At 41.8% G+C, this 21,942-nt stretch overlaps 1 protein-coding gene across 1 annotated transcript in view; it reads left to right on the top strand.

Moving 5' to 3' along the window:
* The first annotated feature begins 114 nt into the window (after nucleotides 1-114).
* PCNXL2 (pecanex-like 2 (Drosophila)) overlaps nucleotides 115-21,942 on the top strand; it is a 168,977-nt gene continuing 147,149 nt past the window's right edge. Inside the window, exons 1-3 of the mRNA XM_010838597.1 lie at nucleotides 115-165; nucleotides 292-384; nucleotides 1,164-1,314. Of these exons, the coding sequence (XP_010836899.1) occupies nucleotides 115-165; nucleotides 292-384; nucleotides 1,164-1,314 (295 nt within the window). The remainder of the gene's footprint in view (nucleotides 166-291; nucleotides 385-1,163; nucleotides 1,315-21,942) is intronic.

The raw sequence follows: 21,942 nt of genomic DNA on the forward strand, positions 1-21,942 counted from the left end.
ATATTCCATGGGATTTTCCAGGCAAGAGTACTGGAGTGGGGTGCCATTGCTTTCTCATGGCAGTCTGCATTTCCTCTTGCCCCCTTCTGCCTTAGTTTCCCTGATATTCCCCACATGGGAGGTGCTGAATGGTCCATGCAACGTGTGCCATTGGGAATAGATCAGGTAAGTGACGGTCTGAAGATGAAGGGTATCCAGGGGTTAAGATCCTGTCACCCGATTTACCTGGTGACCCAAGGTTGCTGAGAGAAACACAGAAGAGCAAACTGTACAGTTGTTTTTTGTTTACAGAAGGATATCTTAAAATCGGATCTCATCATCTGCTCGGTGGCTGCTGTTCTGTCCTTTGCAGTCAGTGCCAGCACTGTGTTCCTGTCCTTGCGAGTATGTATCCATTTGGCTTTGCACTCTTCCCCTCTCCTCATTGTCTGTAATAAACAGAGCCCACTGTGCAGCTCCAGGCTACTGATAGGTTAGTGGAGCCAGAGAAAGAATAGAAAAGAATAGAGAGCGTGGAGGAATATATCCAGGTGTGTTGAGTTATGTCTGAGATGAGTTTTGGCCCACAACACAAAGTTGAGTCACAGGTTTTACCCTTGCTGTTTCCCATCCAGGGAATTGTTTGGCTAGCATATCTTGTAGAATCCACCATGAGGATGGTCAACAGTCATAAAACAGGACCACAGCTCACTGCTAAGAGTGGAGAAGGGAGGACTCACCAAATCAGGAATGAGATGGAAGTCACAGAGCCAAAAAGATTATCGGAACATAATTTTCAGTTGGAAAAACAACAGTATAGTGAGCCAGATGGGATTTCTGGCTAGAGGTTCTCGCGGACATTTGCTGTCTCACTTTTCTATCAGTGAAGAAAAGTCTGTTAGCTAAATTTGTTATTCTCCATCTCATCTTTAAAAAAAATAACAACAAGCAAGAAAAAGTATTCTAATGGGCAGAATATCTCAGCCTTTTGTGCACTCCGTCTTGGTGGTTCTCAATGCAGAGACCAATTTCAAGTGCTGCGGGAGAAATTTTCAGAGGCCTGAAGAAAGAGCTGAGTTTGGCTGTGTGTGCTTTAGGAGGAGCAGGGAAGGTTCTGGATTATTGACAGGCATCCTTCCCCACGCTTCCAGCTACACACTGACTCTTATCTTCCTCTGTTGCAGCCTTTTCTCAGCATTGTGCTCTTCGCCCTGGCTGGAGCCGTGGGGTTTGTAACCCACTACCTGCTCCCCCAGCTGCGCAAGAATCACCCGTGGATGTGGATTTCACACCCCATCCTTAAAAACAGAGAGTATCAGCAACGGGAAGTGAGAGGTGAGTAAGGTATCCCTCATACAAATAGGGTGTGGTGAGAGGTCTGCTTTATACTGAGAGTGTGCACAGCTGTGCAAATGCACTTAGTGCTGTGGAAATGTACCCTTAAATATGGTGATGTATGGATTACTTTATGTGTGTGTATTTGTTGTGTTAGTCACTCAGTTTTGTCCAACTTTTTGCAACCCCATGGACTGTAGCTGGCCAGTCTTCTCTATCCGTGGGATTCTCCAGGGGAGAATACTGGAGTGGGTTGCCATTCCCTTTTCTAGGGGATCATCCCGACCCAGGGATCAAACCCAGGTCTCCTGAATTGCAGGCAAATTCTTTACCATCTGAGCCACCAGGGAAGTGTGTATTTCACTGCAGTAGATAAAGGACAGCATGTGTACCTTGAAGTGTACATTAATGTTCCCGGAACAAGAAAGTTGAAGTGGAGTGAATTAGAAGTCTGTTTTATGAAAATGATTGGTTGTTATTATTGAGGAAAATTTCATTTATATAATTCAGACCTGAACGTTATACTGTTCCACTTTCAGCTTATGGGGGACCAAGAATAGAATCACTCAATTTGCCTTGTCATCTTCCACAAAACCAGAGGTGGGATGTAGCAGAGGCTGACCTTTGAATTTTGATCCATGAACCCTTGAAATTTTGTTGAATTTGCAGTGCTCACCTAGAACTAGACCCACAGCCCGACCTGAACTTGACTGAGCAGTTTTCATGGCTGACTCTGGCCACCATTAAGTAACAGCCTGGTCATTACATTAAGTAATGACCCTAACAGTGTTTGAGCTTCTAAGTAAAAAAGTCAGAAATTTCCCTGTTAGGTCTCTCCAGGCTCTGATTGAACAGATGGCAGATGGATTGATTTATCCCCATTTTTCAGATATATTGGGCACGGTTTATAGCTATAGTTTGTAACTAACCCATGATGCTAAGTCTGCACAGAACCATCTAGCTCACTGTAATTTCTCCATTGTTAAATGAGTCATCTGGTTATCTCCACCTTCAGACAGGAGGGTATATAAATAACACCAAGGTTTGCTGACTCAAACTCATAGTTTTCTGACTCAAGGTTTGCTGGACTCCGCCGGGTTTGCCATCAATAACTCCAGTAGACTAGTACTGAAATGATTTAGTGTTGTTTCGAAGACTCCTAAGAACTCAGGTACCACAGTCCCATATGTTTCCACTGCGGAAAGAATTTAGCAAAAGGCAAAGAGGTAAGAAGTGGTTTATTAGAATAGGATGCTTGTGAGGGTTACAGGTGAGTACGTGAGAGGATGCCATGGCCAGAACTTACTGGGCTACAGTTTTAAAGTCAAAGGAAAAGTGGAGAGGGTAGAAGATCTTTGTTATTCTTGAGTAGATGCCATGCTTCCATCATCAGTTCCTCCCGCAGGTTGGGCAGGGGAGTTTTCTTGTCCCTACTAGGGACACAAATGATTGCTTTTTGTGTGTACAGAGAGCACAGCCTAACTTTCTGAGCTCCCTGGGCAGGATGTGGGTCTCAGGCCTCCATTGTTTTATTGTTTGGGGGAAGTCTCATGATTCTGTTGCGTGTTTTTGCTGCTGAGCAAGCCTGCTTGGTTTTGTGGTTAAGCAAACCTGCGTTCTTGAGTGATTGTTAATTTACAGGGGTCTCCCATATTTTTTTACTTACAATCCCCTAGTGAGATTAACCATTTAAGTACCCACTTCATCTCTTCACTCTTTTCCTATCAGTGTGACCAAAGTAAAAGGGCAGAGGGGAATTAATTTAAGAAGAAATAAAATAATCACTTATGATGCTGCCAGGAATAGAGACCATGTCTGAGTGGCTGCCAGCAGCTGCCTTAATTTGAAACAGTGACATCAGTAAAACGGGGTTTTGCTTAGAGGAGAGACATGGCCTAATGGACCTGCTGCCAGCATAGGGTTTAGAAGGCAGTGGAGGCAGCTCAGACTGTCCTGCCTTTGGGTGTTTATTATTCCCACTTACAGCACTAGTGGCTCGCCAAAGATCAAGCTGCATAATACAGTTTTTAAATGCTGTGTTCAATCTTGTGTGCTGCTGCTGCTACATAAATGCAAATTACTATCAGTAATATAAAAATTGAAGGAAGATGAGCTCAGAGTAGGTGCAGGTGATAATGGTCAGTTCACGTTACATCCACCTAGACAGAAAGTGAAGGAAGGTAGCAGTGTTGGTCACTCAGTCATGTCCAACTCTTTGCAACCCAATGGACTGTGTAGCTCACCAGGCTCCTGTCCATGGAATTCTCCAGACAAGAATACTGGAGTGGGTTGCCATTCCTTTCTCCAGGAGATCTTCCTGACCCAGGGATCAATCCCAGGTCTCCCTCATTGCAGGCAGATTCTTTACCGTCTGAGCAGTCCATCCAAACCAGTGTCTGCATGTGGGTCAGTCAAGCAACATGAAGAAAAGACGAGTTTCTTTAGGACTTCTGCAGTGTCAGGGTCGCATTTGCCTTTCGTTTCCTTAACTTATTATTGAAAGACTAGGTTTTGTTGACATTAGTGGAGTATTGTTTCGGCCTCAGTGGTAAGTAGTTGATGGGGATTTGAGGTCAGATGCTTTCAGTTGGGAAACTGCATATCTATATCTGTATCATCGTTTCTATGCCTGTACCTAGATACTTAAATGCCTTTGGGTTGAGGACCGAGAACTTGACAAGAGAGAGAAAAATAAGACAGATCAGTGTAGACTCCTCTTGTTGTGGCAGTTCAGAGTGTGCAATTCAACACTGAAAGATAAGAGTGAGCTGTGGAAAACTTGGAATTTGTGTGTGTGTGTGATTGTTTTTTACCCCTGAATCTAAAAGAACCCAGCCTACGTTGGAATCATTTAGATATTTTAAGTCTGAATGATCTTTTCAAGACAAAGTTCAAGAGCGAGAAAGGAGAGTGTGTTTGTATGCTGATGTCCCCTCTTGGAGGACTGAGTGGGTGGGCAGCTCTGGGCCTCTGCCCTTTACGATAGGCGGAAGACATTCCCCTTGGTACCATGGGCTTCAACAGAGGCTTGGTGGATATGCCTCACTTGCCTACATTAGCTGTTTATAATCTACCTGAAATCTAGCCAAGAGTAATAGATTTAACACGTCAGGCTCGTAATGAAAAACAGATTGCATTTCAAAATTGTGTGTTAGAAGGAAAATCCAAATACTTAAAATGTGTTAGTATGAAAGTATTAAAGACCATTTACCTATTTTGATATCATCCACAGCCTGTTTTCTCACTTCCTCCTCTTGGCTGCCTTTCTGCCTTTTAGGTATTTCATTCTTTATTCCTTCTACTAGCCAGAAAACATGCATAGGAAATTCAAGCTGATCACATACCTTTAATGTGAGAATGTGTCAAATCTTCTTTCTCATATGATCACAGAATGTTTTGGAAAAGCAGAGCAGGGCTGGTAGTACTGTGGATCCCACTGTGATCCCTGGTCGTGCAGTAGACATAGCTAACAGAGAACAGTCCTAAAACGGGCCAGTGGCAGACTTTACCACTCAGTTGGAATTGGCATGTGAGACAAGGCCTGAGTGTTGTGTGTGTCTTGACATCTATGTAATACTATGCCACCACTTTACTGGGAGGAAACTGACACCCAGAGATGTCAAGGGACGTTGACCCAGGTCCCACTAAGTTTGTGGCCGGTGAATGATCAGAACCCAGGTGATCTCACTCCCTCTGGTCATATACTATTTCTGCAACCTATATTGCTCTCAGTGCACTGGGAAGATGGTGTGCCAAAAAACACACAAAAAAGCAAATAACAACAAAACCAACAACCAGTAGAAGGCTCAGACCCTGAGTGAGCAGGTTATAGTTAACTTCATGTCCATTGGTTGTATGCGTGCTCAGTCGTGTCTGACTGTCTTTGTGACCTATGAACTGTAGCCCACCAGGCTTCTCTGTCCATGGAATTTTTCCAGGCAAGAATACTGCAGTGAGTTGCCATTTCCTTCTTCAAGGGATTTTCCTGACCCAGAGATCAAACCTGGGTCTCTTACATCTCTTGCATTGGCAGGCAGGTTCTTTACCACTGAGCTATCTGGGAAGCCCAACTGGCATGCCCATTGGTTAAGCTGTTCTAACTGGTTGGTTCTGTGTATTAAATGGAAATAAATGAGATTTTAAAATTAAATGTTGGATTAGGATCTGGAGCATGGTAGGTATTTAATAATATTGATGGAATGAATGAATGACTGATTGGTGCTTTGTAAATTCACTGAAGGAAGAGTTCCCCACAGACAGAAAAAGCCCAGAAGTAAAGGCTTGTTTGAAGGACTCTAGTCTATGTGTACGGAGAAGGCAATGGCACCCCACTCCAGTACTCTTGCCTGGAAAATCCCATGGATGGAGGAGCCTGGTGGGCTGCAGTCCATGGGGTCGCTAAGAGTTGGACACGACTGAGCGACTTCACTTTCACTTTCCACTTTCATGCATTGGAGAAGGAAATGGCAACCCACTCCAGTGTTCTTGCCTGGAGAATCCCAGGTACATGGGAGCCTGGTGGGTTGCCGTCTATGGGGTCGCACAGAGTCGGACACGACTGAAGCGACTTAGCAGCAGCAGCAGCAGTCTATGTGTATAATAAGATGCATACATAGAGACTCATCCCACAGCAAAATATGGTTGCAGGAAAAGCTTAAGCTGTAATTTTTGGATGCATTAGAATAAATGGATGAAAGGTATAGAAATCATTAAAATATCAATTGAAAAATCTCATTTGCATTTTAATTTAACCAAATTCACTATTATAAAGCTAATTCACAATTGAGTCCTCAGTTTGTAATCCTTAAATGAGATTTACTGTGCATTTTAACAAATCTTGCCTGTTGATTTGCAGATAGACTGGTTTCTCCATGTGAAAGACTTGGTTCTGATGGATGCTGCTTTTTCTAATGTGTTTTTCATTTATAATTCCCTGGTGGCTCAGCTGGTAAAGAACCTACCTGCAGTGCCAGAGACCTAGGTTTGATCCCTATCAATCCCTGGGTTGGAAAGATCCCCTGGAGAAAGGAATGGCTGCCCACTCCAGGATTATGGCCCGGAGAATTCCATGGACTATCCATGGGGTCGCAAAGAGTCAGACATGACCGAGTGACTTTCACTTCACTAATACATACTGTTAAAAGCCAAACAGGACAAGTTGTGATGAAAAGCAGCTGTCCCTGGTCAACTTTTTCCTGTATGATTCGTCCTTACTTTTGACTCTAGGTCTTTCTTCTGGTATTTACCATAATTCTTCCAAATAATGTGCATGTTCTCATCTTTGTTAATATTTCAGATTTGCCTGTCTACTGACTTTCTGTTATGAATAATAAAGATCTCTCTCTTCTCTTTCCTTATGTATGAACATTTTCCCCTACTCCTTCCTCCTAATATGATTTTTGTTGAACATATATTCCGTTTTTTTCCTAATCATATATGTGTATGTCATATAGCAAGTCTGATTGTTCATGTCTAGTTCGGTAGTGTACCATGCTTGCATTTCCTTTCTTGTTTAGATTTCTGTTTTTGCATCTCCTAGCCTTTCCAATTTCTGTTCTGTTTTTGTGTCTCCTGCCTTTCCAATAACTATGTAAAATATCTCTCGACTTAACTTTCCACACAGGCACACTTGAAAAATACTCTTTTACTTCCATCCTTTCCCAGACTCCCTCTGGAACCTGTTTCAATTGTTCCTTGTTTATTCCCTTTGAATGAAACACATCCTCTGGCTACTTCAGGGGAAGGGTGCATGGTAGGGAAATGTTTTGAGACTTCATCTATCTCAAAATGTTTTCATTCTACTTTGCACTTAACGGAGAGCTTGGAGTGTGTAGCTTGTGAGGGGTAAGCACTTCTTTCGGAATCCTAAGCTAATGTCCCATTGTTTTCTATCTCCTGTTGCTGTTGGTGAAAAGTCTGATGTCTTCCCGGCTCCTGGTCCTTTATATGTGACCAGATGTTACCATGCAGGAAGCTTTTGGAAAGTTTAGGAGGGAATTAAACTGTCATGGCCCAGAGAACAGGCTCTGAACAAGGCAGGGCTCAGATCCTATCTCTGTCCCTATTAGTGGGGCTTAACTTTTGTGATTCATCTATGATGATGGGTTCCTACAACAAAGATTGATTGGGGGATGAAATGAATCGAGGCAATACACATAAAGCATTTGGCAAGGTCCTTGTGGCAGACTGCACTCAGTAAGCACATCCTGCTGCTCCTCTTCTCCAGGCTTCTGCATTCAGTTATTTTACACCTTGTTTTGTGCCTCATTTCACCCACTATGCTATAAGTTGGCGACCCTTTATGATCTGGATAGACATGTTGTGAAATTTTTGCCGGCAGGTGATAGTACTGCTAAAATGACCTAGCTTACAGAATTTCCATGGGGATTAACTCCAACCAGATAAAACCTTTTGAAATGTAAATAGCGCTAGAGGAAAGAATAAGGCATGTCTGATTTTACAACCTAAAGGCTGTACTGGGGTCTATGGGACGGTCTCATCTTCACGTGTGTGATGAGGAAACACTATGGTTCTGGAAAGAAGGATGTATCCTTACCCCCTTTGTCTCTCTATATAGAGAGATGCTAGCATCAAGAGATAGAGACCTAGGAAACCCTCCAATGCCTCTTTAATTCAAAATGACTCAGATGAACCAGTGCCACCTGAGAAACAGTCTCATTTGCTACGGTGCTTCTGAAAGAGTGTCACAAATGCCACAGAAGTGGCTAGGGCTGATGTGTCAGAAAATCACCTGCCAGCTGGCAGCCTGCCTTATGTATTGCCAATGTTCTTATTATTTTCATGTACCTTCTCTTCCCTTCCTCTTCTTTCCCTTCTTGCCTGGTTCTGCTTCTTCTCCTCTCATCTTCTGGCCCATCTCCCCCCAGTCGACTGGGGAACTTACCTTCCTGTGTCAGTCTGCACAGGCTGGAGGGGGCTGCTGGGGACTGGCAGTGGAACCAGGCTTACACAGCAGCAGGAAGACAGACAGGTGGAATCCAGTGTTCTTTGCTCACAGGGGAGCGAGGCAGAGGGAGTCTTGGAGAAGCACAGGCCAACCCCAGGCAGCATTAAGAGAGAAAGGGTTTGGGGACAGAGTTCAGCCGTCAGCTGCCAACCTCAGACTCCCACTCTCTCTCCAGCAAGCCATGGAATTTTTATCAGGTGCCCCCTGGGGTTCTCCTAGACTGCTGATAAATTTAAAACAATGCAGAAGTAAAATAATTGGGGAAAGATTAAAAAAAAAAAAACACTAACATTGAAAATTAGCTAGTCTTTTTGTTTGGCTGCTCCATGAGGCATGTGGGATCTTAGTTCCCTGACCAAGGATCGAACCCATGCCCCTGGCATGGAAGTGTGAAGTCTTAACCAGTGGACCACCAGGGAAGTCCCTGTAAGCCTTACTGCGCTGGATTTGATGTATGCAGGCCAGCACTGCAGCAGCTTTGAGCTCTCTGGGCCGAGCGTGCATGGCAAGGCAGGCCTGAGAGAAGGGGGAATGATGCCCGTTCCCAGCTAGAGTAGGTGAGGCCCCTGTGATGGGGGCTGACTCAGGCTCCCTGCCATGCATCTGTTGGGATCTTATCTAAAATCACGTAACCCTCACAGTGCTTTATGATATGATAATTGACGTAGATGCCCGTGGAAAAATAGAATTAGGGTTTTAAAATAATCTTGTCATTGAAATAACATATACATCATACTTTACTTGAGGGGAGGAATCCTGATTTTGTAAGTTTGTCGTTCATCAAGTGCCTGCTACGTACCAGGTGCTGTGCTGGGTGTCGATGATACAAAAATGGAAAAGAGCATAATCCTTGCTCTTGGCAAGATGGTTGTTCTCACGAGAAGTGTCTTCCTTCAGTGCCCATGGTGAGCACATCTGAAAGTTTCTCTTAACCCTTTTTTTTGTGAACATTTTGACCTAACCATCTTTATGTGAAAAATTGATAAATGATTCACTAGTATTTTTAGTTTTAAATACTATGGATTAATATTAGTAGAGGACCTTTCTACCAAGAAGGGAGAGTACATTAGTTCCCGAGTCTCATAAGAATTTCTCCATCCCTTTGAGGAGATGTGAAGAATATATTTTTAATCCCCACTGAATTGATGAAAAAAAAAATTCAGTGGGATGGTTTTGGGGAAATGAGCTAAACATTTTAAAAAATTGAATTAGACTTTGTATCAAATGAAAATCCAGATGGATTAAAGATTTAAATTGTTTTAAAGAAAGAAAAGAACCAGAATAGCACTGCAAAAAATATAGGTCAAGTTATATAATCTTAGTTAGGGAAAGAGAAAAAGAATTTTTCAAACATGATTCCAAACTCAAAAATCACCAAAGAAACAACTGAAAAATTGTATTCCTTGAAATATATGAGCTTTATTATTGTGATTCCTGAACGTTCCCACCTTGTATTTCTCTAAGATGTTTACCATGATATTGAACCTGGTAATAGTTATTAAGCAGTTCAAACATATTTATGGACACTGTCACATGCCAAGGACCATGTGAATGCTGATGAAGCACTTGGGAGCGAGGCCAGCACGATCTCACCCCAGGACAAAAGAAAGGGGGAACACTTTGGCCAGGAGGAGATCCTGAACTCCTATGAGGCAGGCAGTGCCTCACCACGAAAGCCCCCGCTTCTCAAACTTTGTTCTCTTAAGTGTCTGCTTTTGTTATTTATGTCAATGATCAGTAATGTTGCCTGAATTGCCTGAGTGGCTTCTATGAACAGAGTACAGCGCTAAATGTCAAATATGAGGAAGAAAGACAGCCCTGGACCCCTGGCTGTGCTAAAGAGATGAACATTCATCACACAGATTAATATATTTATAAGGTGTTTAAAGTCCAGTGAAGGAAAAGTATAGGGGGCTAGGAGGGAGTTATAAAGGGATCTTAATTTAGATTTGAGGGGGAAAGAAAGGCTTCTTTGAGAAAGCGCAACTAATTAAAACCTGAAAGATAATGAGGGGGTTAGCCCTCAAAATGGGGGAGAAAAAGCCACAGGCTCACTTTGAATTGGTGTATTTGGGAATGGGAAGGTCGTGAGGACCTTGGGTTTATCTGAAACAGAATTTTAGGCTCTGAGCGATGGGGTGGTGTGATTTGCTTTACATTTAAGAATAATGATTCAATTCCTGCTACTGATTTGGGTAGCTAAACCTGTTTTTTAAGAGAATAAACCTTGACATGTATACATTTTAGTGGTAAGGACTTGGCCCAGCAAGAAAGATGAGAGTGAGAAATGCTCATAGGAAAAGCAGTTGCTTATAATAAGGGGGTACCACCAGCTGGGATGCAGTGAATCTATTTCACAGGGCCTTTCTGCCTTACATGCCTTGGTGTGACCAGGCGAGTTGAACCCGAGGTGCACCCCTATAAATATGTCGCTACAAAGCAGGAAGCCTCATGATCGTGAAGCTTGTCAGTCATAATTCAAGATTTGAATTGGAACAAATTGTCTTCCTTTTATCTTAAAGATAAAAATATCCTGAGGATTTTTTTTATTAACTTTTAATTATTAAGAGGCTCTAGTTTTAGTAACATAAACATCTAAATAAAACACAACCTGAAAAGCATTCAGTCAAGATAAATCACATGTAAATTTGTAAGTGGTGGAGTTAGTTTGCATTCTTTTTCTCAAGGGCCTAATATTTCAGGGAAAAGGGAAATAATAATGTTAAAAAAATATCTTTTTATAGTCTCTTTGCGTATTTGGAACATTACAGAAAGACGGTTATAAACTATCATTGCAAAGATTTTCTTTTTAACTTGACTTTGTGTGAATACTGAGACAATCTGGGGACTTAAACGTATTTATCATGTTACTGCCTTTGTAAGCTTTTCGTCCTGTTAGTTTTTCATGGCCACTCTCATGATGAAGGATTAACTTTAATCTTTCAGAATTCAGAATTCTGGATTGCACTTGTGTTTTAACTTTCTCCTACATTATTATTCATGTTTATATTTGCTTCCCTTCTACTTCCAAATAGAAACATCCAGTACATTTACCTGTTAAACATTTTCTACAATCTAGAGATTGTAGCCTTTCACTGGAATAATTGAACTTGGTAGAAGGATTCTAGAGATATGTAAGAATGAGCATGAAATTGATTTGCCTTCAGTTCAGTTTCAATGTGCAGTAGTAGCAGAACTTGAAGTCAGGAGTAGGGCATTGGTGACCTCTGGGATTCGCTATCCACTGTGTCCTTCCTAGATATTTATTTGAACTCCCTTTCCACATCCTTTTCCATTCCCACTTTGACTAGATGTTATGCGGAATACCAACCGTGGGACCCCTGCCCTGGGGCGAACCGTCACCTAAAGTGTTTTCCTCTTTACATGTAGTCTGTATACCCACGCTTGCTGGTGTATGCAGACAGTGTAAAATGTGTTCACAGTCCCTGCAACTAGAGATTCAGAATTAATCAGTGGGAGGCACGTGGAGCTTCTGTATCACATTGAGATGTCAGCTGTTGTCCCTTTCAATTCCCTGGCAGCACCTCAGGTAGTAAGCTAGAGCTGAATTATGCAGTGCAACCAGTCTTTTTTTTTTTTTTTATTCCAGGGGTGCTATTAAATAGTAAAGGTTTTTGCAACTTATGAATGAATTGATTTCTACTCCTCTTGAAGTTTTTCTTATCCTTCAGAAGTCCAGCAGACAACTGTTTTGCAGCTATCATCTTGCTTCTAAGTAGAAACCCAGTTATTAAAGACCCAAGGCCTTACCTGTTCATATGTGTTATTTTGGCCATATTGAATGCTAGTCCTACAAGCTTGCTGTTCTAAAGGCAGACAGCAGACTAGTGCTTACAAGCCAAGACTTTTACAGCCTGACTCTCTTAGCTACATGCCTTACAGTCTTGTCTTTGATGTAGTTTCACACATATGCACAGAGGGTTAATATCTTACTAAATAAGTACTTCTGCTCTCAAATATTTGGAAAGATATGGATGATGAATTCGGAGCTTATTAGTGATTTCTATATTATTTGATATTCATTGCTTTGTGTGTTTCTGGAATGGATAAACTGAAATTTATGGCAAACCCATATTTGTTATCATTATCTGCAGTAAATCTTTGCACACTGCAATGGGATTGTCTGCCTACACTCAATCAGCTTTATGCCCACTTACTGGAATATATCATCTACTGAAATTAAATATGACAAGCATTTGAAAATCTGGATCATACTCCCCTATCCACATGGCACCCAGGTCACTCTTGGGTGATGAATCACTGAAATATTTCTTTTAATTCGGATATTTTTCTACCTGCACTGCAGGATGAGATTGGCTTATATTTCTCTTAATTTACATATTTTTACAGGAATCTAACTAAGGTTGTCATGTTTCTCTGAGTTGGTGACAAATGTTGATAGAACTCTGTAAATGTATTTTTATAAGCAAGCTGAATTGCATTTGATGTGATGGCCTCAATCTGACATTGTTGATGTTTTATAAATTGAGCAATCAGAAAAAATAATTTTGTATAGAAGGAAACCTAGCTCTAATTGATTATACTTTATGAGAGATTAAAATAGGAAATGTTGTTTAATATGTTATTGTTAGACAGCTTTTTGCTTTTGTAATCAAAAAAGCAATTCCAAGAGGCTGCTTTAAAAAAAAAAAACAAAACCCTCTTTTCATTTTAAATATTCAGAGTTGCCCCCAACCACCAAAATAAGATGATAACTGAACATTTATTGAACCTTAACTCAAGGCCAGGCATTATGCTAGGTGCTTGAAATACTGAACTGATTAAGACATAGCGCCTACTCTTGACAAACTCACAGTCCAATGGGAAGATTAGTATATTTAAATGAATATTTACTCTGGTGTGACAGGTACTATAATTGTAAAATTCACAGTGTATGGTAATGGCTCCAAGAAATGACACATCTTGCTTCAAAACCAAAGCTAATTTACAGAGTGTGAGCAGAAAGTGGGGTGCATGGCTTATAAAGAATTTTAAAATAGTAACAAATCCAATTAAAATTTGGACTGTGTTTTGCTGTCATTATGCTGACAATTCTAAGCAGTGTTAGTGATAAAGCCTCTTCCTACTGGGATGGACTTCAAATGCCCTGCCCTTGGCCACCACTGGTGGTGACTGTACTGGGAGTGGTGAGGGGTTGAGGAGAGGGCCAAGAAAAGCTCCAGATGGCAAGGTGACATATTTTGTAAAAAGATGAGGAATTTCTCAAGTAGGAAATTCGGAAGGATATTCCAAGAAGGCACCAAGCACATATATAAAGACATATAAAACAGCATGCTTGACTGCAGTTCGGGGGAAATAGCAGTCATTTTCAATAGATACTGATGACCCATTCAATATCCATATGGGAAAAATATCAGTCTCAACCACCATCTTGTAAGATAATGTATTATACACAATAACCAGTTCTAAATAGCATGCAGATATAAATGTAAAATTTAAAGCAATTATAGTTTTAGAGGAAAGTAGAAGGTGGTCATGGCCTTTGTCTTTTGAACAGGACACAAAAATCTTTAAAAGGAAAAATAGATGAGAACTTGGAACATATTAAAACTAAGTATTTCTCTTTTAAAGAGATATTATTAGGAGAGTTAAAAAGCATCTCACAAAATGGGAAAATATTTTTCCCATTACTTATATGTGAGTAAAACTTGATGCTTAGGATGTATGCAGAACTCTTAAAATTATGAAGGAAAGACATATAATCCAGTAGGAAAAAGAACCAGGCAATGGCCATGAAGAACTGCTTCAGCAGAGTGTATATCCAAATGGTCAGTGAGCACATGAAAAGGCACTCAGCTGTATTAGTCATTAAGAAAATGCAAAATAAAACCATAACATGATACCACTATACACCCACCAGTGCAGCTAGAATGAAGGAGGAGAAAATGTTCTGGCAAGGATGTGGAGCAAGTGGAAGGGAAGCTTTGTGTTGTTTGCGGGTGCATAAGTTATCTCAGTACCACTGGAAAGTCGGCAACACCTCCTGGAGCTTTCTATGTGCACACTTAATAACCTAGGGATTCCGTGCCTAGACACATACTCCACAGAAATGTCCCATGTTTATCAAAAGATATGTAAAAAAATGTTCATAGCAGCACTCTTCACAATAGGTACTGGAAACTAACCAAAAGCCCATGAACAATACCTTGGATAAAAGCTATATGTTCGTTAAGTAGATGACTCTATGGCAGTGAGAATGAACAAATGACAACCACACTCAAAAAAGTGGAGGCGTCTCACAACCCTGCTGAGCAAAAGACGCATAAGAGTAGTAGGCAAAATAAGCAATGCTGTTCAGGGATTAGGCAGTGGTTACCTTGTGGGGTGGTGACTGTAGGCAGGCATGGGTGCTTTGAGGCTGTTTCTTAAGCCAAGTACTAGGAACACAGCTCTGTGCGGGTGTGTTTTATGCATGTTTCTGTGTTTAAAAGAGATAAATGAAAAGGTTTTTTAAAAAATCCAGCATTGATAATCCAGGGAGTCAGTTCAGTATAGGATGTAAGTGGAAAATTGATAGAAGGTGAATCCATAGAGTTACATAGCAGCATATTATGAAATGCCTATATGCCATATTAAGGTACTTGGGGTGTATGGATAGACACAGTGGAGAACAATGAAGACTATGAAATATACGGTGGCTAAATGTGCATTTCAAAGAGTTCTTTGATGGCAACAGGACAGAAAAACAGATGGTGTGTAAAGAAACTGGAGCCCAGGAGATCATCCATTCATTTACTCAACACATATTATTGAAGGATTACTGTGTCAACATGGGGAATATGGTAGTGAACAAGACAAAGTCCTTGCCCTTGTGGAGCTTACCCTGTAGTGGAGAAAGCAGAAAACAAATAACACACAAATAAAGACACAAACAAAGTATCAAATTGAGCCGTTTTATAAAGAAAAGTTCATTAGACTAAAGAAATTGTGACACAAGGAGGCCGTTTTAGATATGGTAGTAAGAAAGGGACCTACTGAGGATGCGATTCTTGAGCAGACTTCAAAAGGACGAGTGAGTGAGTTATAAAAATATCTGAAGAGGAGAGTCCTAGGCAGAATGGACAGCAGATGCAAAACTTCTGAAAGAGAACAAGCTTGGTGTATGTAATATTCAAGGAGAATCACCAAGGATGAGAATGCATAATGGAGAAAGTGATTGGAAATAAGATCAAAAAGGTAACAAAGTGTCAGATTATAAGGGTCTTCTAAAACATGGTAAGGACATTGGGTGTTCTGTTAGTCAAAAGATAGGAGGAGGCTAAATATCATGGCTGCTGCTGCTAAGTCGCTTCAGTCATGTCCGACTCTGTGCGACCCCATAGACGGCAGCCCACCAGGCTCCCCCATCCCTGGGATTCTCCAGGCAAGAACACTGGAGTGGGTTGCCATTTCCTTCTCCAAAATATCATGGCAGATGCCTCCAAATCTTGATGGGTTAGCAAAATAAAAGCATATATTTTGTTCATGCAAAGTCCAATGGGATGTGATCAAAAGGTTTTTCCTAGTCATTGTCCCTATCATAGTGGAGGGTCATGATCACTTAGGTATGATATTTCTTCAATATTTGGAAGCCTCATCTTATGGTTTCAGGGTTACTCTAGAATGTTAACATTCTTGTGCCGGCAGATAGAAGGAAGAAGACACATGTAGGATCATGCACCTAGTACCTAGCCAGTTGATTTGGAAATGACACACTTCTGCTCTCATTTTTTTTGGCAAGAATGAGCCACATGATCCTCTCATATGCAAGGAATAACCAGGAAATGGGATCCCCAGCTTGGCAGCCACTTACCAGCATCAGTTCCATAAAAAAGAGGAGTGTGAATTTTGGGGGATTAACTAAATAAAATTTGACACAGGATTTTTATCATAATTAGGATGAAAAGCCATGCGAGAGAGATGCTGCTGCTGCTAAGTCACTTCAGTTGTGTCTGACTCTGTGCAACCCCATAGACGGCAGCCCACCAGGCCTCCTCTGTCCACAGGGTTCTCTAGGCAAGAATACTTGGAGTGGGTTGAATAGGGTATTAACAATGTCTTAAAAATTCCTCTGGATGCTGATTGGATTATAAATTGTGGGTCTGGGAACATTGAAAGAAGCAAGGAGTCCAGTTTTAAGGAAGTAGGTGAGAAATAATGACGACTCGGTGTGATGGTAGCACAAGAGGATAAATATGGTTAAATTTGGGATAGATTTTGAAGATAGAGCCAGTAAGATTTGCTTATGGGTTGGAGGTGTAAGATCCAACCTAGAAGAGACGAAGGAAAGGATTTTGGCCTGAGAGACTAGGTGATGGGGGAGTACCATTTAATGAACTGTTGTCCAGATGGCATCTTGCTTCTCAAATGTCATCTTCTTAATTGTGTCTCTCATGCCACTCTATTTTACATTGTTGTCCCTGTGAATTCTTTCATTCATTACCCATCCTTTATTATATACTGTATAGTTTACATATTCATTATGTTTTGTATTGTCCATACTAGAATGTAAGTTCCATCAGGGCAGAGATTTTGTAATGTTTGGGATGCTGATTTTGCCATAGATTATGCAACTCTGGCAGAGTTGTCTGTCTCATTTATGGAATGAATGAATGGTGGACACAGGAGGAGTAGGTTTAGGTGAGAGCATGAAATGAAGACCTTTGCTGAGATGCTTATTAGACATTCCAAATATGTTTAAAAGATAGTTGGATACACTGGTTTGAAGCCCAGAAAAGAGGCCCATGCATGGAGATATATTTTTAGTAGTCAACAACATATTGACAATAGATGTTTAAGGCCATGGAACTGGATAAGATCATGTAGGGAATTACTAGAAGTATGGGGTAATAAACTGGATCAGATACTGCTGAGAGGTTGAATAAGATGAGGACTGAGGCTGGCCATTGGATAGCAATGTGAGGTCCTTAAAAAAGAAATTTCATGACTCAGTTGGAATGAGACTCTGACTGGAGTGAACTCAGAAGACAGAAGGAGTTATGTTGTGGAGAAAATGAGTGTAATCAGAAAAAGTTTTTTTCAGAAATTATTACAAAGAGGTGCAAAGAAATAGGGCAGTATCTGGAAAATATCCAGCATCTGGAAGGATAATGGTCAAGGGAGGGTATCTTTTTTTAGGACTAAAGATATTACAGTGTGCTTTTATTTTGATGACGATGATTCAATACAGAGAGAATAAGAAGGAGAACAGTCCTGCACAGAGAAAGGTCCTTATGTAGGTAAGGGGTAATGGCATCCAGTGCACACAAATGATGGGGTTAGGAAAGAGAGAGTTCATTTTGATAAAAAACAGTTACAGTTTTGTTTAAGGCTAAGAGATTGCATATCTGAACAGTGAAACTAGGAAGGAGGAGATAGGTAAGAAGCACGTAGACTCAACATAGTCTAGTCCTGTGTAGAAGAAGAACTAGAACAGTGATTCTCAAACCCGAACACATATCAGAATCTCTTGCAGGGTTTGTGAAATGTGGATTACTGGACCCAGCCCATAGGTTTCTGACTCAGCTGGTCCAGGACTGCATCTGAGAATCTGCATTTTTAACAAGCTTCCTGAGGATGCCGCTGCTGCTGGTACCTGTTTCTCAGTACCGTGTGGGGTGTGGAGACCAGCAGCATCCCCCAGAAGTCTGTTAGACATGCAGGGTGTCCGGCTCCACTCTGGACCTATTGGATCAGATTGTGCCTTTTAACAAGTAGTTTATTTGCATGCCCAAGTTTGAGAATCGCCGTCCTAGGGCAATATTTTTCAGCCTTGTCCTCAAGTGATTCCAACATGCAACCATGATTGAGAACAACCGAGTCGGGGTGACTCCACAGTATATTGCCTGCATGACTAAGCAAATGCATGTCTCATTAAATAAGATAAAGAGTTCATGAGGAGGAGCAGGGGTGCGGAGGCTGACTGAGTTCATATTGTATTTGAAGAGTTTTTTCAGGACATCAGATGAAGCTATTCAGTTGAGTGTCTAGATCTAGGAAACACCAAAAGAGAGATGGAAAACTGAGTTACAGACCTGAGTGTCATCAGTGTTATGGAAGTAATAATTAACATTAGGGATGTTGAGGCAATCAGCCCAAGAAAATGAGAAAAATGGCAAAGTCCAAGGAAGACAATTGACCAAGGGAGAAGAAGAGGCCCCTGCAAAGAAAGTGGGAACAGTAGAAAAGTTTGAGTGCAAGCAGGAGTTGGGCTTCCCTGGTGACTCAGTGTAAAGAATCCGCCTGCATGGGTTCGATCCTTGGATGGGGAAGATCCCCTAGAGAAGGAAATGGCAACCAGCTCCGGTATTCTTGCCTGGGAAATCCCATGGACAGAGGAGCCTGGAAGACCATAGTCCATGGAGTTGCCAAAGAGTTGGACACGACTTAGTGACTAAACAACAACAACAGGAATTGGCAAGGCAGAGAAGCCAAGGTGAGAGTTGTAGAAAGAAGGAAAAATCAATGATATTTTATATCTCAGAAAATTTTAACTCCAGTAAGATAGACTGACAAGCATCAGTTATCCATCTTTTGGGAGCTCACAAATGGCCTTGCCATTGGCAGTTCTGGCAAAGGTTCTGGGCAAACCCCTAGTGCAAAAGTTTCACCAGGAAACAGGAGACAAGGAACTGGGATTGTCAGACATTGCCAACCTTTCCAAAAAGCTTGACTGTGCCAGAAAGGACAGAGTGATGAGCCACTAGAAGGAGATGCTGGTGAAGGCAAGTTTTCAACTTGGCCAAGACCAGAATCTTGCCACTGGCCATTGGGAAAGAGCCATTGGTTAGTAAGAGGGAACCAAGGTGCCAGGAATCATGGGGTCCAGGGCGTCTGTGGGGTTACCCTTAGGAGGAGCAAGAAGGTGGGTGTGAATACAGATAAATTTGTAGTTGAAGGGTTGGATGTGGGGGAATTTATTCCTAATAGCTTCCATTTTCTATAGGAAGTAGGGGTCAAAGTCATTTGCTTGGAAACAGTTGGGGAGGGATCTTGGAGATTTATTATTCTTATTTTTCATGTACTTTCACAAAAGACAAAAACCTTTTTATCTACATGTAAAATATATAATATACCTCTGTGTGTGTGTTAGTCGCTGAGTTGTGTCTGACATTTTGTGACCCCATAGACTGTAGCCCACCAGGCTCCTCTGTCCATGGGATTCTCCAGGCAAGAATACTGGAGTAGGTAGCCATTTCCTTCTCCAGGGACTCTTCCCCACCCAGGGATCGAACCCAGATCTCCTGCATTGCAGGCAGATGTTTTATTGTCTTTAGCTACTGCTACTGCTACTGCTGCTGCTAAGTCGCTTCAGTCATGCCGACTCTGTGTGACCCCATAGACGGCAGCCCACCAGGCTCCTCCGTCCCTGGGATTTTCCAGGCAAGAGTACTGGAGTGGGTTGCCATTTCCTTCTCCAATGCAGGAAAGCGAAAAAATAAAGTGAAGCTGCTCAGTTTTATCCGACTCCTAGCGACCCCGTGGACTGCAGCTTACCAGGCTCCTCCATCCATGGGATTTTCCAGGCAAGAGTACTGGAGTAGGGTGCCATTGCCTTCTCCGGTCTTTAGCTACTAGGGAAGCCAATTATATATCATAAACTTCATTACTTAATAATTAACCCATTTCCAAACCCTGACCAGAAAACATCACTCATTGACCATTAAGAATATTCAAAGTTGAATTCTTTCCCAATATCCTTATTTTTGAACTATTTTTCCTTTAACACTTCCTCCCTGTTTCATTTATAACTAAAATTTGCCCCTAATTTGATAATTTCTCACTGTATCTCTCTTCTGCTTGTTAAGCTGGCCACTGGGGTGTTTATTCTTGCTGGTTCCCGTGTGATAAAGTGTTTACTCTGTCAATTCTCACCATGCCCATGTCATTCAAATTAATTATTTTCAAGCAAGATTTCTGAATGCCAAACCTCTTCTCATAACCTCAGTCACGTGAAGATAGCCTTTGTGTTTTTGAGTTATAAATGTATATATTCTTATATAGAATTTAAACCACATAAAAGGAAGAAGTAGAATGCTGCTGCTGCTGCTAAATTGCTTCAGTCGTGTCTGACTCTGTGCGACCCCATGGACGGCAGCCCACCAGGCTGCCCCATCCCTGGGATTCTCCAGGCAAGAACATAGGACCCTTCCCGATTGTATGCACGTGTGTGTGTGTGTTGCTTTCTGTGCCCATCACATAAAGTCCCAGTGAAGTCGGTTGGGAATGCTAATTTGTCTCTAGTCCTGGATAAGAAACCTTGGTTTCTTATGGAGGGAATGGCTCACTTTATGTCCCTGCTGTGTCACTCTGTACAGTATGTGTCTGCTGTTTCTCTTTGATGAATTGATCCTTGTGTCATCCAAACAGCATAAAACCTACCAGGCTCTGTTGGTTTTTCATTATAAACTATTGGGGTATAAGTTTTTTAACTTATAAATTGTTGAAGGTGGATATGATTCCAGAAGTTTGATGGGGTCCCCTTCCCTCTTGACAGATATAGGCTTTGCGTGCTGCCATGTCTGGCCCATTTGCCCAGCTCTAATTGTGGGCTGGGGTCTACCTCAGCCTCCCAGTTACCAGCAGACAGAGATCTGTGGGGTGGGGTGGTGAGGTGGGCCCACCTGAGGATCTAAACCTACTGTGCACTCCCCATGGAAAAGGAAAGCCGAGGAGGGCAGGGGTGCAGTGTTTCCCTATCCCCAATACTATGACCCAAGGAGGTTTGTGCTCTGACCAATTGGACCATCCACTTTTCCCCATAGAGAGAAGTGGGAAGAGATGGGTAAGAGGTACTGCATTTACCCCATCATGGGCAGGAGAGCTGACTTCTTCACTGTGAGTAGTAGGAAGGATGAACAGAACATACAAAACTGAGGCTTAGAAAGATGAAGGCAACTGTTCGTGACCACATACTAGTGGTTGGTAGAGTCTGAATGCAAATCCAAATTCAGTTCAGTTCCGTTCAGTCACTCAGTCATATCCGACTCTGCAACCCCATGAACCGCAGCACGCCAGGCCTCCCTGTCCATCACCAACTCCCGGAGTCCACCCAAACCCATGTCCATCAAGTCGATGATACCATCCAACCATCTCATCCTCTGTTGTCCCCTTCTCCTCCTGCCCTCAGTCTTTCCCAGAACCAGGGTCTTTTCCAATGAGTCAACTCTTCACATCAGGTGGCCAAAGTATTGGAGTTTCAACTTCAACATCAGTCCTTCTAATGAACACCCAGGACTGATATCCTTCAATATGGACTGGTTGGATCTCCTTGCAGTCTAAGGGACTCACAAGTCTTCTCCAACACCACAGTTCAAAAGGATCAATTCTTCTGCGCTCAGCTTACTTTGTAGTCCAACTCTCACATCTGTACATGACCACTGGAAAAACCATAGCTTTGACTAGATGGACATTTGTTGGCAAAGTAGTGTCTCTGCTTTTGAATATGCTATCTAGGTTGGTCATAACTTTCCAAGGAGTAAGCGTCTTTTAATTTCATGGCTACAGTCACCATCTGCAGTGATTTTGGACCCCCAAAAAATAAAGTCTGTCACTGTTTCCACTGTTTCCCCATCTATTTCCCATGAAGTGATGGGACCAGATGCCATGATCTTAGTTTTCTGAATGTTGAGCTTTAAGCC

This window comes from Bison bison, unplaced genomic scaffold (genome assembly GCF_000754665.1).
Source record: "Bison bison bison isolate TAMUID 2011002044 unplaced genomic scaffold, Bison_UMD1.0 scf7180017864099, whole genome shotgun sequence".
Lineage (NCBI taxonomy): Eukaryota > Metazoa > Chordata > Mammalia > Artiodactyla > Bovidae > Bison > Bison bison.